The 17,555-nt window shown below is 37.1% G+C and overlaps 1 protein-coding gene across 16 annotated transcripts in view; it reads right to left on the bottom strand.

The window, feature by feature from the left end:
- The window catches only part of BLTP1 (bridge-like lipid transfer protein family member 1), a 125,138-nt gene that overhangs the window by 34,985 nt on the left and 72,598 nt on the right, over window positions 1–17,555 (bottom strand). For 14 of the 16 annotated variants that reach the window (XM_075090199.1, XM_075090183.1, XM_075090188.1 and 11 more), the window contains exons 45-56: window positions 17,246–17,421; window positions 15,910–16,616; window positions 14,373–14,612; window positions 13,831–13,924; window positions 12,289–12,339; window positions 8,537–8,743; window positions 8,146–8,384; window positions 7,313–7,557; window positions 5,803–5,908; window positions 2,188–2,285; window positions 1,699–1,884; window positions 520–688 (exon numbers count right to left, since the gene is read on the bottom strand). In XM_075090199.1, the coding sequence (XP_074946300.1) occupies window positions 520–688; window positions 1,699–1,884; window positions 2,188–2,285; window positions 5,803–5,908; window positions 7,313–7,557; window positions 8,146–8,384; window positions 8,537–8,743; window positions 12,289–12,339; window positions 13,831–13,924; window positions 14,373–14,612; window positions 15,910–16,616; window positions 17,246–17,421 (2,518 nt within the window). The remainder of the gene's footprint in view (window positions 1–519; window positions 689–1,698; window positions 1,885–2,187; window positions 2,286–5,802; window positions 5,909–7,312; window positions 7,558–8,145; window positions 8,385–8,536; window positions 8,744–12,288; window positions 12,340–13,830; window positions 13,925–14,372; window positions 14,613–15,909; window positions 16,617–17,245; window positions 17,422–17,555) is intronic. The other 2 variants (XM_075090185.1, XM_075090193.1) reach the window with 1 other exon arrangement.

Here is a 17,555-nt window from a genome sequence, read left to right as displayed (position 1 = left end):
ATGAAGAAACCAGAAATGCTTAAATGAAATCAACACATACAAAAAAAAAAGTGCACAGTCACTAAATAAAGGTAATTTTTTTTTTCATGTTTTGGTTTCTCCATTACATTAAGACAGTGGATGTGTGTGTGTGTGTCCCCATTGTTGTACACATATTCAGGATGAGACGAAGAGGCTCATGCTATAAAGGGCAAGATGGACAAAGCTGATCATTTAGTGTCAAAGTTAACACATTAAAATACAGAAAGCAATGCTATTCTCAGCATTATGCATTTGTGAAGACTTACAAAAGCAACTTCCTCCAAACCAACTGAAAACTAATCACCTCTGCAAATGGAATTTTTGATGTTAGGAATTATTAACCTGTTGGCATGCAGTAGATCTCCTAAATTTCTCAGCTACCTGACATTTTGATTTAACATGAAATAAACTACATATTGAATAATTGGGCCTCTCTGAAAAAAAAAAAATAGCTTTCTCAGTATGAAGACAAATTTGTAGTAATTGTCTCTTCAATACCTCTGTCAAAGGCCACAGGCTGAGCAAAAACAATTGGTCTGTTCAAAGTAATGAGCACAGCTTCTCTGTCTGATGAGCCACTGATTTCTTCTCGGAGAGCGTTTCTTAATCCAATTCTTGTCTTGAAATAGGCAACCTGATGAAAGTCTGAGCCAGCTTCTTCATAAACCTTCAAATGTTAAAAAAAATGGGAACAGAGAGGAGTTTGCAGCATGGGGGAGTTCAGGGATGGAAGAAAAATAATCACATTACTGCATTTGACAAAATGTAAAATTACAACAAATGAACATGTCTCCTTTCCCCTTCTACCTCTTCTAGCCAAAGTTATTTTGAGGATCTTCAATTTCCTTACATTAAATTCTGATCGCAGAGTTAATTTCCTTATTTACTGCAAAATGTTAACTAAAATAACTATTTATATATCCAGATCCTCTGTTGTGACAGTATGTGTAGAAGTTCTAAGATTTGTATTTGTTTGTTTCTAGGCATCACAAAATATTTTCATATCATAGAATAAGTGATTCCAGCTAACAGTGGGTTTAAGAATAGAAGAGATAGAACTGTCAAACTAAGCATGACAAACTAGGTCAAAATGTAGGTCTAGCCAAGTTTTGATTTTGTCTGATCTTATTTCATTCAGGTACCCTAAAAATAATAGCAATGTCAACAAAACATTTGGATTTGTTTCAGTAGCAAGGCCATTACTATTGCAAAGGGCTACCCATACTTGACTCCTTCCACCTTTCATGCATGTACACTAACTGGCCCTCATAATGAAGACTTGCTAATTCTTCTGAAAAGCCAACTTCAGTCCCTTCTTGACTCAAGTGAGAAAATTTATTTTGAATGACTATTTAACAAAATACGAGAGCATATTCAGGAAGTAAATTTCCACACCGGTGTGTTGCAGAATGCTTAAGCTTTTATTTAAAAAAAAAAAAAAAAAAAAAAAAAAAAAAGCTGAAAAAAAACAGCCAACCAAAAGAAAACCCAAACAAACCAAAAGCCAAACTTCGAACAAAATCCCAACACCCTCCCCAGCCCCACTACACTTTACACCCACTCCACAACCAGATCAGAAAAAAAACCCACCAGAGTAAGACAGCCTCTTGGCTTGGTTATGTACTTTTTAATCACACGCTATTGAGAACGCCACATGCAAAGATGCTGAGGACTAACCTGATGTTTAACAATCTGTCCTAGTGCCAGATTTAAATCCACCTGACACTTCCCAAACAGTTTGAGGTAGCTGCTACTTCCAGGCATTGCTTTGGTTTGCAGTCTGTTTGAGAGTTCAAGTTCTATCAATCCAGTTTCAAATCTCACAGCTCGCATTGAGGGAGTTGTAGCTGTCACTTGAATTCCCTAATGGGTAAGGAAGGTACAGAGTTATTAGGATCTGGTTCAGATATATAGAGAAGGGGAAAAACCCCAACAAACAAAACAACAAACAAAACAACAAAAAGCCCTTTTCACTATGCAGCAAAAATAAAGAGGACATAATCGTTTCTCACCATGCGATGCCACTAAGCTGTTTTAAGTAAACCAGGAACCAAACTCAAGGTCTTTTTCTTCATGCAGAGTATTCCTGATTCAATAAGCTTTGTGGTAAAAACCTGAACGCCATTAATAGCGTCTAGGACCACTGTTTTGTCATCATAAGATTACCTTAAACTGTAGGCTCAATGAGTAAAGAAGAATTTTTGGTTTTTCTCCATCAGTTGTGCCATCATGTTCATTCCAAAGAGGTATTGGTTGCTCCCCTCCTGTACCCATTAAATATACACATTCAGAGTTTTAACAGAGAAAACATTTCAAAACAAATACATATAAAAAAAGGTGAGAGTGAATTAAGCCTCATTTTAATGAGTGACTAGTTGAAGACTCATAAAAACAAATATAGGTTGAAGGTGGAAAACATGGGTGCAGCTTCCGCACATTACGTATAGTCAATAGCTCTCTACTAAGAATCGAGGCAGACAGTCATGTTTCCCCATCCTGGGAAACTTTCCACAGAAAGGCTCAAAGCCTGTAAGGAGCAACACCTGGTTTTCAAAAATATATTCCTTTGTCTCCTGCACCAGTGTATCTCCTAACTATCTGACAATAAGAATTAAACACTTGACTGAATAATGTGCAAATTGCATGAAAAGAAGAATTGAAATTATATCAGTATTTTTCTGTGACAGGAGGAGAGAGTATTCTGCAGTTATTTTATTTTTTTACTTCCTCATCCTGGCACATTTCATCCCAAGTTACATTTCCCCATAGGCCCTAACCTGAAGGAGCAATCCAGGTTTAAATTCTGCTTGAGATTTGATCTATATTCCATCTTAGTTTATAGGAAGGGCTTGCCGCTGGAAAAGGCTAAGCCATTAATTCTCTCCATATACGCCAGTTTTTCCAATTGCAGTTATTTGGTGGCAAGAATAGGCAGTTAAATCATGGATTAAAAAGAAAAACACACCACCAAACAACTAACAACAGTAAATTTTTATCACTCCGTTTTCTGTCTGGATGTTTTTCTTCTCCAAATAGTCTTGAAAACCTCCTCCTCTTTTTGTCGTCACCCCCCTCCCCCATATATTCTTAATTAGGATCATGTAAAACTACAATGGTAACCTAAGGGTTCTGAGCAAGGGAACTATCATCTTTCATATCTTCTCCACATGCATATTAGAGTCTATTTTTGCAATGACATTTCTTCATGAAGTTCGTAAAGCATTTGCCAATAAAAAAAAGAAAGAAAGAAAAGAGATATTACCTTTAAATAAAATTTCTCCATCTACCCTCTCAATTAAGGGAGCATAATTTTCTTGAAGCTATATTAGAAGTTGGATTTCAATCTTTACATAAACCAGCGCAAAAAGTAATACGAGTTTGAAAGTGGACACCAGCTGTCTTTAAATCAACACTGCCCTCAACTTGCAGATAGAATTATGAACTGCTCTGCTCATTAACTAGCTTTTAATCTGTGCAACTTCACCTTAAGTAATTGGTACTTATCCAGGCTTTATATAGGATAATACACAATCAATATTTTAGTGCAACAGAAACCATAATTAGAAAAACCACTTTAGACTATTACGCTAATTAGGGTTTTCAAGCCATGGAAATTGCTTTGCTGCAAGCCAGGAGGACAAAAGCTATTTTCCGTGCCTTGTTCTGCATTCAGCACCCAGACCCATGGATTGCCGGCACCTGACCACGTTCCTGATGAATTACCACAATATGGAAGGCAGCAGTCGCATTTCAAAAAACCATCAGGCTGCTAAAAACCATCAGGCTGCTACTTGCAATATAAATTTATAGTGTGGAAAAGCAAGGAACCAGCAACGGCAATAAATTCCTCACATAAAAACAGAGGAGAAATCAAACTCTAGAGACTGAGAAACATTGTAAAAGAAATATGATATGGGTTTCCCATTTTACCACTTTATACTCCTCTATAAAAATTGTTCTAATAGAATTATGACAGCTGTTGAAGTTTTAGTCTTCCCCTAAGTGTTCTCTTACTACCCAATGCTAAAATATTCTGCCTGAAATGAACATGAGAGTGTTTAAAATTTGTTTCTTCTTATCCTTCAGGGATTCTGACATTTCCCATTTTCCCCACTGCATCTTCGAACTCCCTTGAGGGCGTGTCACTAGAACCTGCACATTTCTTTCACGGGAGTTTGTATGCATGAAAATAGATACGTACACACACAGGCGTATATGAAAGGAACACGTAGGTGCACACACAGCCACTCCTTTCACTTAGTTACCACTTTTTAGTTTATCTTCCCTCATGATGTTTCCAACTATTAATGAATCTTTCCACTAAAAATTAGCTATATTTCTATAATGACTTTTTAGGATAACTCAAGAAGTGTTACAATCAAACTGCTTGAAATTTCATCTGCTTTTGAATATTTATTCACATCTGTCATCCTGTAACATTCTCTCTCAAGCATACATCCTTCTTCCTCTAAAAACATAACTAATAAAATTCCTATTCCCTTTATTTCCCCCAGTTATTTTAGTTTCTTTTTGACTTTTTTCCTTATTATTTCTTAATAGACAGACAATACTTCTTATTAATTATTGCTTTTCCTTTTTCTAATTCTTTTACTGGTTATTCCCATCTGCCAATTCTTATTCTGACGTAAAGAACAAGAAAACACTTCTACAGTTCTGTTCTTATTCTTCTGCTCATCTCCTCATCCATCATGTAATATCCACAGTAAATTATATTCCTTTTTTTCAAAACTACCAAACAATAACCGATGTGTCAAACAAAGCTTCCAGTCCTTATATTTCCCCTCAGAGTAGTCACATATCAGAAAAAATAGTATCATTTTATACTATTTTTTCCAGTGCATAGGGTGATAGAACTTTTTTGCTGAGTGAAATATCACTTCATGGCACAAGTTATCAGCTTTTCAGTTTGCTTTCAGTTCTTGAACATGGACCAAGTCTCTAACAGTAATAACTAGAAAGTGAGTGGATCTGTTTTTAGATGCTGCACAAACTGTGATTCAGTCAGACAGAGTTTTTTTATGTAAGAAAATAAGTATTTTGTTACTTTGGCTGTGTACTCAAACAGATGAATGCACAACTCAGTCTGCAACTTCCACTGCATACTGCAAAAGAGACAGCACTGAGGGATTTTGCAACTGTTCTCTAACTGGGTTTTTAATGATGACGCTATTTTTTCTTCTGAACATTTTCTGAGAACAGAAGCCAGCCTGAACAGCAGAAACAAACCAATCATTTCTGCAGTATACAGCATGATACACAAAGCAATCTAATGAATAGCCAAATGCCTTTTTCATACAGTTCTGAAACGTGTTAGCTGTAAAAAATCAAAGAGCCAGGAATCAGGAGAGGCTAAATAATACTGACATTGACACTGTTTTCCCTGGACACAGCTGTTTTCCTTTAAAAGAATATACTGATGTTATTTCATAAAATAATCTGGATTTTACAGGTGAACAAAGTGCATACAGAAAGTAACCCAGCAAGGAACCGTCACAGACAGAGACAGAGGCTAGTGTCCAGAATGACAAACTATCCTGCTTCCCAATAAAACCTCTTGTTTCTGATAGAGCTACAAAAATATCCAAAGCCTCTGTTACTACTTCAATCTCCAGCTCTGCTGCTTGCTTCTTGCTGCTTGGAGTGCTAGATGTGAAACGATGATGTCTGTGAAATAAATAGCTGATCCAGAGAACTATATCGTGTTGCCATCAAACAGGTTTAAGGATCTTACTTTAAGTTGGTTTTAAGTGTTCCACTTACCTGAAACCTTCTGTATGACTTCGTTTACTTCCTTCATGAACACCTTCTGCACAAATACTAAATGATTTAAAAGATCAGTTGTGAGATTATGTTCGAAGGAACCAACCTGCAGAAATACAAAATTTGAGAACAAAACTTCAAAACAGATCCCATGCCTACATTTTCAAAATAATGCATTTTTACTTTTCAGGCATATATTTTCAAGTCCAATTATATCAGTATTGGCATAAAAAAGGAACAATAAATGGTTTTGGTTTGTAATTTTTCTGCTGTGAATGCCTATCAGAAAACTGAAGGACTTCCACTATTATATGAAAAAGTTTGTTCTCCTGCTTAAGTTTAGCTTAGACAGTACAATGCAGGACTTGATTCGGTCATGGAAGTATGCAAAACGCTGCTGAACTACAGATAGTAAACCATTACCAGAACAAAATAGAAATGAGCTCTCAACCTCTTAAAAATGCATTATCCTACTAACTGTAGAAGAACAAGTTTACTGATATCTTCAATGGTAAACTTATGTGTCCAATCTGATCTTAAAGATTATTCCTAAGGAACTGGAGCCTGCCTGCGATTGTTTAAATTTGCCATTGAGATTTCTGAAATAAAATACAAATATTTTCTAAAATGACTTGGGACTTGGCTTTTGCCTTTGCTAGTACTTAGTAGCCCCTTCCTTTTGTTTTACATGCTGAACAAATTTGAAGACCCTAAGGCCTTTCCTTCAGCCAGGAAATAAGTCAAATGGGTTGAACATAGAGCAGCACCTAATTAAACTTCTCCCATAAAGATGCAAACATCAGAAGTCTCAATCACAACATGCTAGACTATTTTTCTGACTAAAGAAATACAGTTAGTAGAAAAGCCACACTTTTCCCCACCAGAAAGGTTTGTTTTAAGCAGCATCACTTCTCTCTCCGTGAAAAGTAACTGTGGAAATCGGTACAGAAGTAGAACTTGTGAGGAGAAGACTGTGTTGAACAGAAAATTTTTTATCATTTACTAAGGTTATACACAGCTTCTCCCATCTATAGACCTGCCTAATCATGACAAAATAAGAGAGTTAAACAATTATATAGTTTTTAAATTTTTCAGTATTTCTTTTTGCAAAATATAGGACATTATCTGATGTGTTAGCATAACTTTTCAGTTTTAAATCACATTTTATTTGAATTATCAGTATAATATACTTTTGTCTACTTCACTGATGAAAAATATTGTCATTCCAAAAAAAAGTTTCTAAACATATCTTCCTTATTTATTTGCACAAAACAACATATTCAAAATCCTCTGATATAGTGCTCTTGTCTGCTTGGTATGTTGGCTGCTCATCCACTAAGGACTGAGCAAGTTCTGTTTCAGTGTCACACAATTACAAATGCTGTATTTGGATCAACCTGAGATTTCTGGAGTAGGCAGATTATGAAAATAATATGAAGCTGCACATACAGAAATGTAACAGAATGGAAATAACAAGTTATCGAAGATGACTACAGTCTTCACCACCTACCTCAGCCACACAACGTAAGTAGTTGCCCTGCAGGTAATAGCCTTGCTTAGCAGGTAGTTCATCTATGCTCCAAATTTGGTCTGAGTAAGTATCGTGTTCTTCCATGATATATTTGCCTGACATAGTGACGGGAGGAAGGTTAAGACTTGCCGAGGGAGGAATGGTTGACATATCAGTGGCAGAGACTTTTGAAGTGAAGCGCAATCTGTGACTTGGAAGCTCAAAATTAAATCTAGTTTGGGCACCTGTAAAAGGAAGACGGGAAAAGAAAAGGTATGAACTGGAAAAAGAATCTTTTACTTACCCTTAAATTTAAGAAAACTTTTGGAATTAACAAAAAAAAAAAATCTTTAAAATGCTGAAGTGCACAGAGCTCTACAGTTAGAAATATTGACCCACATGTTTCTGGGCTTCCTTAATTTTTGAAGAAAACAAAGACTTCACTGTAATTAGATGGAGAAGGGAGCCATACAAACCACTTCACCTGTACTGAGACCCTACAAGAGTATTCTCAGGTAGCTTTACAAATCAGAATTTAGTTAATAAAGGATCATAAACGGATTTTAGCATTCAGAGGGAAGCTTCCTGGGAGGAAGCTATATACGAATGTATACATGCCTTCATCTGCTCTTGTATTCTGCCTCCGGCAACTCTGTATGTGTAAATCCTCTGCCCCATCTGATTAAAGTCCACATTCAAAAACATAAGCCAACAGCAACAGATTGAAAGCTCTAGCTATAATTCAACGGAAATATCAAGTCCTGTTGGATGCTTCTAGCAAGGCCAAGCTAAAAGCCATAATGTTTTTAACGTTTCAGAGAACAGTTTGTTACCTGTCATTCCGTGACTCCTCATTCTTCCCATCTTATATTCTGCTTTTAGAGAGGGCAAGAGTGCTGCTCCAATAGCTATACCATCTATCATGGCACTGAATTTAAGGACTATAGGCTTCTTTTCTAAGCCTTCTGGCAGCTGTGGAAATTCATTTGTTTCAACAGGTGTTTGATTAATACTTGTTGGAGTCTTTTCAGAGGGCAAAGGAGTCGCAACATCTTCTTTGGTAGGCTGGGGCCTATTTACCAAGACAGAGATCAGAAAATACTTTTTGTTATTCTAACGTGATACATGACTCGCCTGACCCTCCCAGAGATGTTCAAAGTAGCACAAGGCCGTAAATGGATGGCAACCAGGGGCATTCAGAAGTGCCACGCAAGCAGCACTTACGCAGTTGACGGTTGCCTGATGAGATCCGAAATCTGCTTGGAGAGCTGGTGGGAACTGCGCACCATCATGCTGTGCAGCGTGGCAGGGTGCTGAGGAATGTTGATGCTGATGGCTCCAACTTTGACCACAGCAGCATTGTTTGTTTTCAGCCCTCTCTGGGCACTATACAGGGCCTGGGATTTGGCAATACTGCATTTCACGACAGTTCTAACAGAAAAGGAAATAGGATTTATTTGCATGTCTTTCAAAACAGTTACACTTTTCTGTTAAAACGGGGGTTTAAGTGTTAGCTGAATTTTGAAGTACTCATAGAAGTGATTTTGTTTATAAACTACATACACATTCCTTTTTCTTCCACTTTACACACACAGATGCACTACATGCCACAAACAACTACACTACGTTTAAGAGAACTACAAGTCATGCATTGCAAAAATACCCGTTAAACTGTTATTCTTGCATAATGTGAGATCATTTGAGTTTACACACACTAGGCTGCACGTACACAGACAAATTTTCACACACAGAAACAAATAAGAGGCTTCCATTTCAACTCCTTTTCAGGAATAATCTTGAACCATCCTTTTCATAAGACGACTTAGTAAAATCTGATTTTAGCATCCAAAAAGGTCAATGGAGTAAATAGTCATTTAGGAATAAATACACAGTAGGTGATAAATAGGTTTGTGAACTAATAACTGCCATTTAATTGACACATACTACTCCAAAATATGAAGTCTAAACTTTATTTAAATATTAAGGAGGATATGGTTCACAACGGTTACCCAAGATAAAAATGCAACTGCACAAAGCTGACAGTTTTTGGTGTCGGAATGAAATTTTGGCATATCAGAATTCACTAAGCTCCTATTAAAAAAGATACATGGGGTAACACAATAAAGTTTCTCATCCAAGGTCAGTTCCTGGAGGGTTACCCAATGGAAGTATATTATGTAGCCAGCACAGAATATTAACAGCCTCAAAGAGAAAGACATACAGTTGTGACAATGCAGTACATCAGCTAAAACATGTGAAAAACAGACTCTATAAAATCACAACATTCAGTGAAACTTTCTCAAATACTAAATTTTAAGGAGCATAACTAAAATATATTTTGTATCATGATTTAAAGCATTCTATAGACATTTTGGTTTCATAGCGAAAGCTACAACATTCTATGAATTCTACTCCCTAAGTAAAGTTTCTTCTGTGAAGCCCCAACACAGGGCTCCTTATTCTGATATTAAAATATCAGCGAGCCCAAAGCATGCCAGGAGTGGAAATACAAAAAGAAAGCCACAAACAAAAAAAACACAACGCATCGTCCTTATGCTTATAATGAAGAAATACGCAGCACACTGATGCAACCACAGGTATCGACAGCAGATTAATTTACTGAAGCTCTAGAAACATTTTCAGATTTTCACAGCTACGCAAGAGATACAAGTGACCTAAAGTGGTTGTGGATTAATATTTTAGGGTAGACTGTCAAGTAGAACCGATTTCAAAATATTTTAAGAATTTACACAAATATGAAAGAGAAAACAAATCTTAATTCACAAGTATTTTCAGGAAAACATTACACGAAATAAGCATTACTTAAGAAAAGGGCAGACTTATTTTAATCCACTTCTTCAAAAGAGAAAAACCCCCATGATTATTTCTGTTGATATTTGCTTATTTTCTACTCTCTTCCTGCTACCATTCTGGCTGAACTACTGTGAACCCAATCAAGATCACATTTTTTCCCCCATGTGTAACACAAAACACTACTACATTAGCTATTCAAGCATCACAAGAACAACTTTCAACTTCAGGGAAGTTGCAAGATCTCTTCCTGACCTGTACCAGACAGACAGTCTAGTCAAACTATCTTTGTGTCGAAGGTAAAAATAAATATAGTTGGAGTTAAAGTCTGTACCGAATTTACAATCAGTTCTGAAGATATGAATCCATACCATTTTAAGCACTTCATTAATATAGCTGTCGCAGGAGAATCAGATTTCAGCAAGATTAACCGTATTTCATGCAACGAATGAATTTCACTGTCACTTGTCTGGTCTACAACAAGCCTACTTCCATGACAGAATGAAACACAGAACGACTGTGTCATCATACATTTATTTGGAATCAGCACTGCACATTATGTACCTGCAGTTTGCTTACCTACGGTGATATGCCTGTAACAGATCTGGTTGAATATTATTAAAATCATTAATTGATATTTAAGTTATATACCTGCAATGCACTCAGAAGTAGTTCTGTTCTGGCATCAATGCCATAAATAATCACTCTCCAGACAAACTTGGGAACAAAGTCTTTGTCCCACTACAGAACTGGCTACAAGGCCACCACTCAGCCTAAAAGATTTTTGGGAATATTAGAAAAATGAGGGGGAAAAAGGTCAGCAGGAGGCCTGTTAGCACACACAGGAACTACCACCCTGAGTCAGATGAAAATTTGGGCAGTAGGAGACGCTTGGAGCGTAAATAAAGTGATCTTTCCCTTAATTCCAGCCATCGGGGCTTTACTTTTTGAGCCAGAGGCTGCATTGTGTTTGTGACTCACCACCAGACCTACCCTACATGGATTTGTCCAATCCTTTTAATTATTTATATTATTTTTGTTGACTACATCATGTGGCAATTAATTCAACTGTTCAGTGGTACACTATGCAAAAAAAAAAGTATCGTTGCTGGTTTAACATCGCTACCACGCAAAAAGGAACAAAAACCTGAATGCTTTCTTTACATCGCTTGCAGTTTTACAGTCCATCACCTCTCCTTCCAGAGCCACCATCTCTAAGGGCATTTAAAGTTAATCCTGTATTATCACAACACAGAATATACATAAATGCTGTAACAGCAGTTGTAGCAAGTCCTACCAAAAGATACACACTAGTGGTCTAAAGTGGCAAAAGAAACCTATGCTCAGAATACTGGTTTGGGGGGTGGGGAATACAAGATCCTCACAATTTTTGCCTACATAACTTTTCTTCTCAGAGCACTGCAGGGTCACTGTGTAAGAGGGCTTCTAGGTTGCCAGTGTACCATTTCCCACCTTGACCACTAATCCAGGGAGAACCTCCGGATTTTAGCATCAGGAAGTAAGAAGGCTACTAGAAAGCAAACATTGCATCTTTTGTGAGAGAAAAGGGAAGCTACATTCACACATAGAGTTCTGGGGGACATGAAGGGGGTCACCTTCAGAAGCAGTAGATGCACAAGCATGCTTTTAAGGAAAACATTTTGTGTTAGCATAACCTGGTCAGCATGCCTAGCAATTCAACCCAGCACAGAGGTAAAGACAGACAAAAGGAATGGTCCTATTCATGCTGAAATCACAACAGGTATTATCACTCCAAGCACAGCAGTTCCTTACCAGGTTCAAAGCAAATCTAACCTCTCTGTTCCTTTTATCAGCATTATTTCACGTCATTGAAATAAGCATAGAAGCAGATCTAAAGAACTAAGCTAAAGAACTTAACAGCCAGTGAAACCATTCTAGAATTACAGTAGTGACCGTAGAGTGTAATATCTGCCCCTAACGCTAGACTGTTAACATTTACAAGGGCTTTTTTTGACAGATATTTAGCAGGCTACATTAAAAGCTTGTCTAGGTAATATTAGATGTTAAACTAAAATGTGTTCAAGCAACATCTGCCTACACAATCACACACAGTAGGAATGCAGCCATTAGCTACACAACACAGAGTTAATTGCAAGACTATTAAACGTAATAACATGACATACAGAAACTCTTGTTTGGCTGTGCTTGTAGGAGATGTAGGAAAATCCTCCAGTCTACAGATGAAGATTGAAGAGAAAGCAAGAAAAACAAAAACAAAGCAAATAAAGAATAAACATTCATGCAAAATTAGTCAGTTATTTACTTGTAACCCACAATATGACACTTACTTTCAAATTTACCAAATTGAAGGTTTTGGTTTTGTTAGGGTTTGTTGTTTGCTGTTATTGCTGTTCAAGATTTATTGTTATTTCCCCCCTTTCCTTTTGTACCCTTCCTATATGGAGGCTCAGTAAAATTATGATGTGAAACAGATGTGAAGAACTTCAGTCGCCTTCAGAAGCCTTACATGGCTGTCAGATTAGAACTTTTATTTATCCCTCTGAAACTCACTTACCAGAAGCAATTTAGCTGGGGACATGAATAAAATTCTGTATGTTTTAAGTTCTATATAGGAGTCTTCCAAATTAAACAGGAATTAATAGGAGAGAGAGAGACTCAAGTGACATTATTTCAGCTCTTTTCTACAACATTAATATTCTAAAACCAGATCACATAGTGAGGGTTACCCAGCTAACACTCAGACTGCGTGAGGGTGATCTACGTTATGAAGAGCTGTAGGTCAACTGTTGTTTCGCAAAAAAAGAAGTTCAGCTAGAAACAAAGGAAAATTATGCATGCCCTTTTTGAGGTTGTGAACATGACAAAAAAAAAAAAATGTGGATGCTAAGCAAGTCACTCAAGATGTTTATACACAAAAAGTGATTCTTCCCCTGTCCCTGCCAAGTTGTGTCAATTATATAAAGGGTGGAGAATGGATATTAGAACTGTAAAAATAACACAAAGAATCATGCATCAAGGGAGTTCAAAAAGATATGTATTAAAGAAACAATATAGGTCTTAAATGGGAATCATCAGCATCGGTAGGTTAAATACACCATAACATCCTGTATGGTTTAGTGGAACCTATAAGCTTCAAAAAACAATTAGAAGCATAAGAAAAACAATACACACCATGTGATAAAGTTTCTATACGTATACCACATGGGATAAAATTAGTACTGAAAGCTCTGATTACATTAAATTTAATTTCTTTCTTTTTACAAGAAGACCTGTCACCTACAATTTTTCAGTCAGGTCATTTACCGATTTACACTGCGATCCTACAATCAGTTCTGAGCTTACTAGTATCTCGTACTAGAAACGGAAAAGAACAGGAGTATTCATCCTCACATAACTATAAGACTTGTGCAATTGGGTGCCCTAGACTAAAACCTACTACTACGTTCACCGTATTCTTTCTCAGCTTAGTTAGATATGCCTTTCATAGAAAAGCCTCCTGTCAACACGCACATGGAGTTCGCTTTACAAGGCAAGTTCAAGCCCAACTCCACAACAGCTCCATGATTGCCACCAAACTCTATGACTTCACAGATTCTACCTACAGCATATCATGTCCATATTAAGCTACATACCTTTACTGTCGCACAACTGATACCACTTCTATGCACTTGAATGATTTTTAAATTGTCAGGCTTCATACTTACTGAATATTTGGGGTAATTCCCTCCAGAAGCACGATATTGACACCTCCTATGTGAGCAGTGGCACATGTCTCAGTCATCTTTTGATGTAGTACATCTTGAAGAAAAAAAGATACTTAACGGCATTTCATTCAGTAAAATACTTCCAGGTATGCCTACTGCTTTCAAAAATAGAGTAGCACAAAACCATTTGAAAAATTACAGTTTTAGTAGGTACATTAAGTAATCTAAAATTTAAATTCAGACAAGAAGAAAGCTTTTGAAAATGAAAGGAAATGAAAATGAAAATAAAAGAATCTCCTTCATGGCATTTTCTGAAAAAATCTTGCATCCTTCTAAAATGCTTCAGCATCCCAGTAACAGTTTTTAAAAGAACTTGTTGAATGTTATTATAGTGTCCACACACAGACATAATGTACATCTACTTACACACAAAGCTTATTACACATGCACACACACACGCATTGGTATAGGTGTGTGCACACACATAAACTCAGTGGCAGCTTTACATGTTTAACTACAGAGTACTTCTTAGCTTAGCCCACCTTTCATTTTTTCTTTCAGGGTGAAACTGCCATGGATTCTCTTCAGTTCAGATTCCATCGTTAGACCGCCAATGTCTGCCTCCAGGTGGGTTCGGTTCACCATGCCTATTCCAAAGACTATGAGAGTCACATGCTGCGGCTCCGAAGTCACCAGGCTGCGCTTCCTCTGTGTGTCTCTGCCGTTATCCTGTTCATTCTCAAACACCACTCTACAAGCAGGTTCGGTTGGGCTTCGAACGCCTACAAAAGCACAAAGGAGTTATTTAAGGACTTTTTACAATAAATCCTTGGCATACCTGATTTATATTTGTACATGAAACCAAGGATTGAGCATCTTGCACATCAAGCAAACTCTTTTGGCAAATTACCTATGCTGCGCTTATTCCACCCTAATAACATTGCAGCTGAACCAAATCCAAGACACAATGGGGACAATAACGAGTGGTGTGATTTCATTATTATTCATAGATATATTCTTATGTCCATTATATAAATATTCATATTTATGTGATTTTGTTGCTCTACAATAAACACGCTCTGACCGTTTCCAATTGTCCTCTTTCTTTTTTGATCATTTCACAGCCAAAGGTTCCCATAATTTAGTTTTGGATAAGCAAGTTTTCCTTTTCAATACCCAGAGCATAAAAACAATGTTAGAAAATTTACATTTTGTGCAGATATCACAGCTATGCTGCAGCTATGATATTCTGTGCATAAAAGGTACTGCCCTCTGTTTAACAGAAGCTCTCATTTGACACTTTCTTATATTTTAATTCTTCAGTTAAAACAAATCCAAAGAAAATTTGCCTAACTAGTAACTACACCATCCCCTGCATATTTACAGCAACCTAAGTTCACCAACAAAAAGAACGATGCTATGTCAGCACTCAAATTTACTCTGCTGTGCTAAAATAGAAATAGAGAACAGTGGTCACACCAGATCTCAAAGCTTTAGGTGAAATCATGGCCCAAACACCTGTAACCTTTGCTGAACTTTACCAAAATTAGTATTTTTCCCTTTTCTTCCCTCAAAGCTAGCTTCAAAGCTAGATCATTTTTTTTTTACTCAGTCATTCCCAGGGCAGAAACGCTCTTCCTCAGAATCACTTATGTATTTGCTTACATATTTTCACAGAATGATAACATACAACATTTCCCCTAGCCACTTGAAAACAAAAGAGCACCTAGGGAGGAACAAAGTGGATCCACTCTGTACACAATCAACCAGGAAAGTTACCTTAACACAGTCCCACAGCCACTGCAAATGCAGATTAAGAGAGCTGCACAAGAATTTGACTAAGTCCAGGATTGAAAGAATCAAAGCATGCTCTAAAGCCAGGAGGAGAACTTTCTTCTTTTGTACACTATCTTGGTGAATTAATTACAAGCTACCCCCCCAGTCCTCACCACTTCCCCCTCCGATCCAAGTTAGATGGGGTGGGCAACTTTCAAAAACCACCTTATGATCAAGTTTCAGATGAATACACTGGAGCAAAAGCACACATTCTCGATCACTTGGATTCATGAACGAGTTTACCTGTTGGCCCAAAAGTTTCAGAAGACTTTTCTAAAATCCCGGTTGGATCAGAAATGAGTGAATAGAAGTTCAATAGTTTATACATGTTTTGCCAGCACTCAGCAGAAGGTTCGCTCTGTTCCGACACGGTAATAGAGTCAGAGTCATCCATATGAATAGTCATGTGGTCAACTACATCTTTTGAACCTTTCCTGGACACTTTAGAAGTTCTTCTTTCTGACCTCCCTAAGGAATTCTTGTTCCGAGACTCCTTCTTATTGTTCTCATTGTTTGTTCGTTTGTTCTTGGTGTTGTTCACTCTGTTACCTCCGTTAAGGCTTCCTCGAGAGCTTCGGCTGAAATCAGAAGAGCGGAAGTCTCTGTGTTTGCGGGTTTTAAAAGTAGGTGTCGGAGAGGCTGATCCAGCTGTGTATCTGCTAAGTTTGATGTCCGTCTGCGTGGCTTTGATATCATCGATCATTGTACTGAACTGATGAATGAGACGAACCAGTGCCATATCTACGTGCTGGCTTATGGACTGGCAAGAAATTGTAAAATTGCAGTGAAAAGTATTATAATAGCGTTTATTCAAGTCATGAAAAGAAAGGGCATTGGTGGAGTTATGAGGTGTGCACATGGATTTCTCCATTACAACAGCACTAATACTGAAAGTCTCTAACATCAAAGCTGGTTTGAATTCAAGAGGAGGAAGATTGACAGCTCCTTGCCTAAGGAAAGAAAAGGTACAAGTCACTACTTTATTTCTTTTTATGGGAGTCAAATACCTTTTTACACTGTAGTACATCTAATTTACTGAATCCAACCTTTTATTTCCCTTAGGATACCACCTTCTTACCATAGTTCTAAATATAGAAAATAAACTTTTATACTTTCATACTGCATGCTGCTAACAGTAATCATTCAGTTCTGTAAACTTAGTTTCCATCATAACCTAAAGCTTTGCCCCAAGTCAGCAGGGGGAAGAATCAGCATGTACACCAAAAGTAGCAACCTCATTCACAGGATTAATTACAAAACAGCATTTAAGAGCCTCTCCAATTTCCCCCACTGTTATTCCCACCAGCTCTCCCTTCCTCAATCTCCAATTTTCAAAAGTAGCTGAGATTCAAATACTTAAAATTACCAAACCATTCCATAGGAAGATTAAAAAGATGATATTCTAACAGGAAGACAAAACAGGTAAGTTTAAAAGAATAAAGGACTATTCTATTAGAGTTCATTAGACCCTATTCTATGGAAGTGCTTTGGAATTCTGTGTCTTCACATGAAAAACCTAATTTCTGTTCTTCAGGAATTTTTTTTTTTTTTTTTTTTCTTCAAATATCTCGCAACATACCTTCGAGCTCGCTTGCTTTTCCTTTCCTTTGCTGTATCTGAATCAACAATATCTGCTCTTAGGCAGTCCAAAGTTCCTGAGAATGAAAGGTACTCTCCGAAGTACATTCTGTAGCAGAGTGGCATTGCATCCTGAGCCTGAATTCCCGTGTAACTTAAAAGAGGTTTGAAAACAACCTACAAAACAAAACCGACTGATTTACTCCTTGTTGCCTAGATTATTCCTAATATTCTTGCTCCATCATTTGCTGAGCTACAATATTTACAATGTGAGGTACATAATATGGAACATTTTTAAGTTTTATTGACAG

Source organism: Phalacrocorax aristotelis, chromosome 4 (genome assembly GCF_949628215.1).
Source record: "Phalacrocorax aristotelis chromosome 4, bGulAri2.1, whole genome shotgun sequence".
Lineage (NCBI taxonomy): Eukaryota > Metazoa > Chordata > Aves > Suliformes > Phalacrocoracidae > Phalacrocorax > Phalacrocorax aristotelis.
The sequence above is the reverse complement of the archived record's forward strand: the minus strand, read 5'-3'. Positions and strand labels throughout refer to the sequence as shown.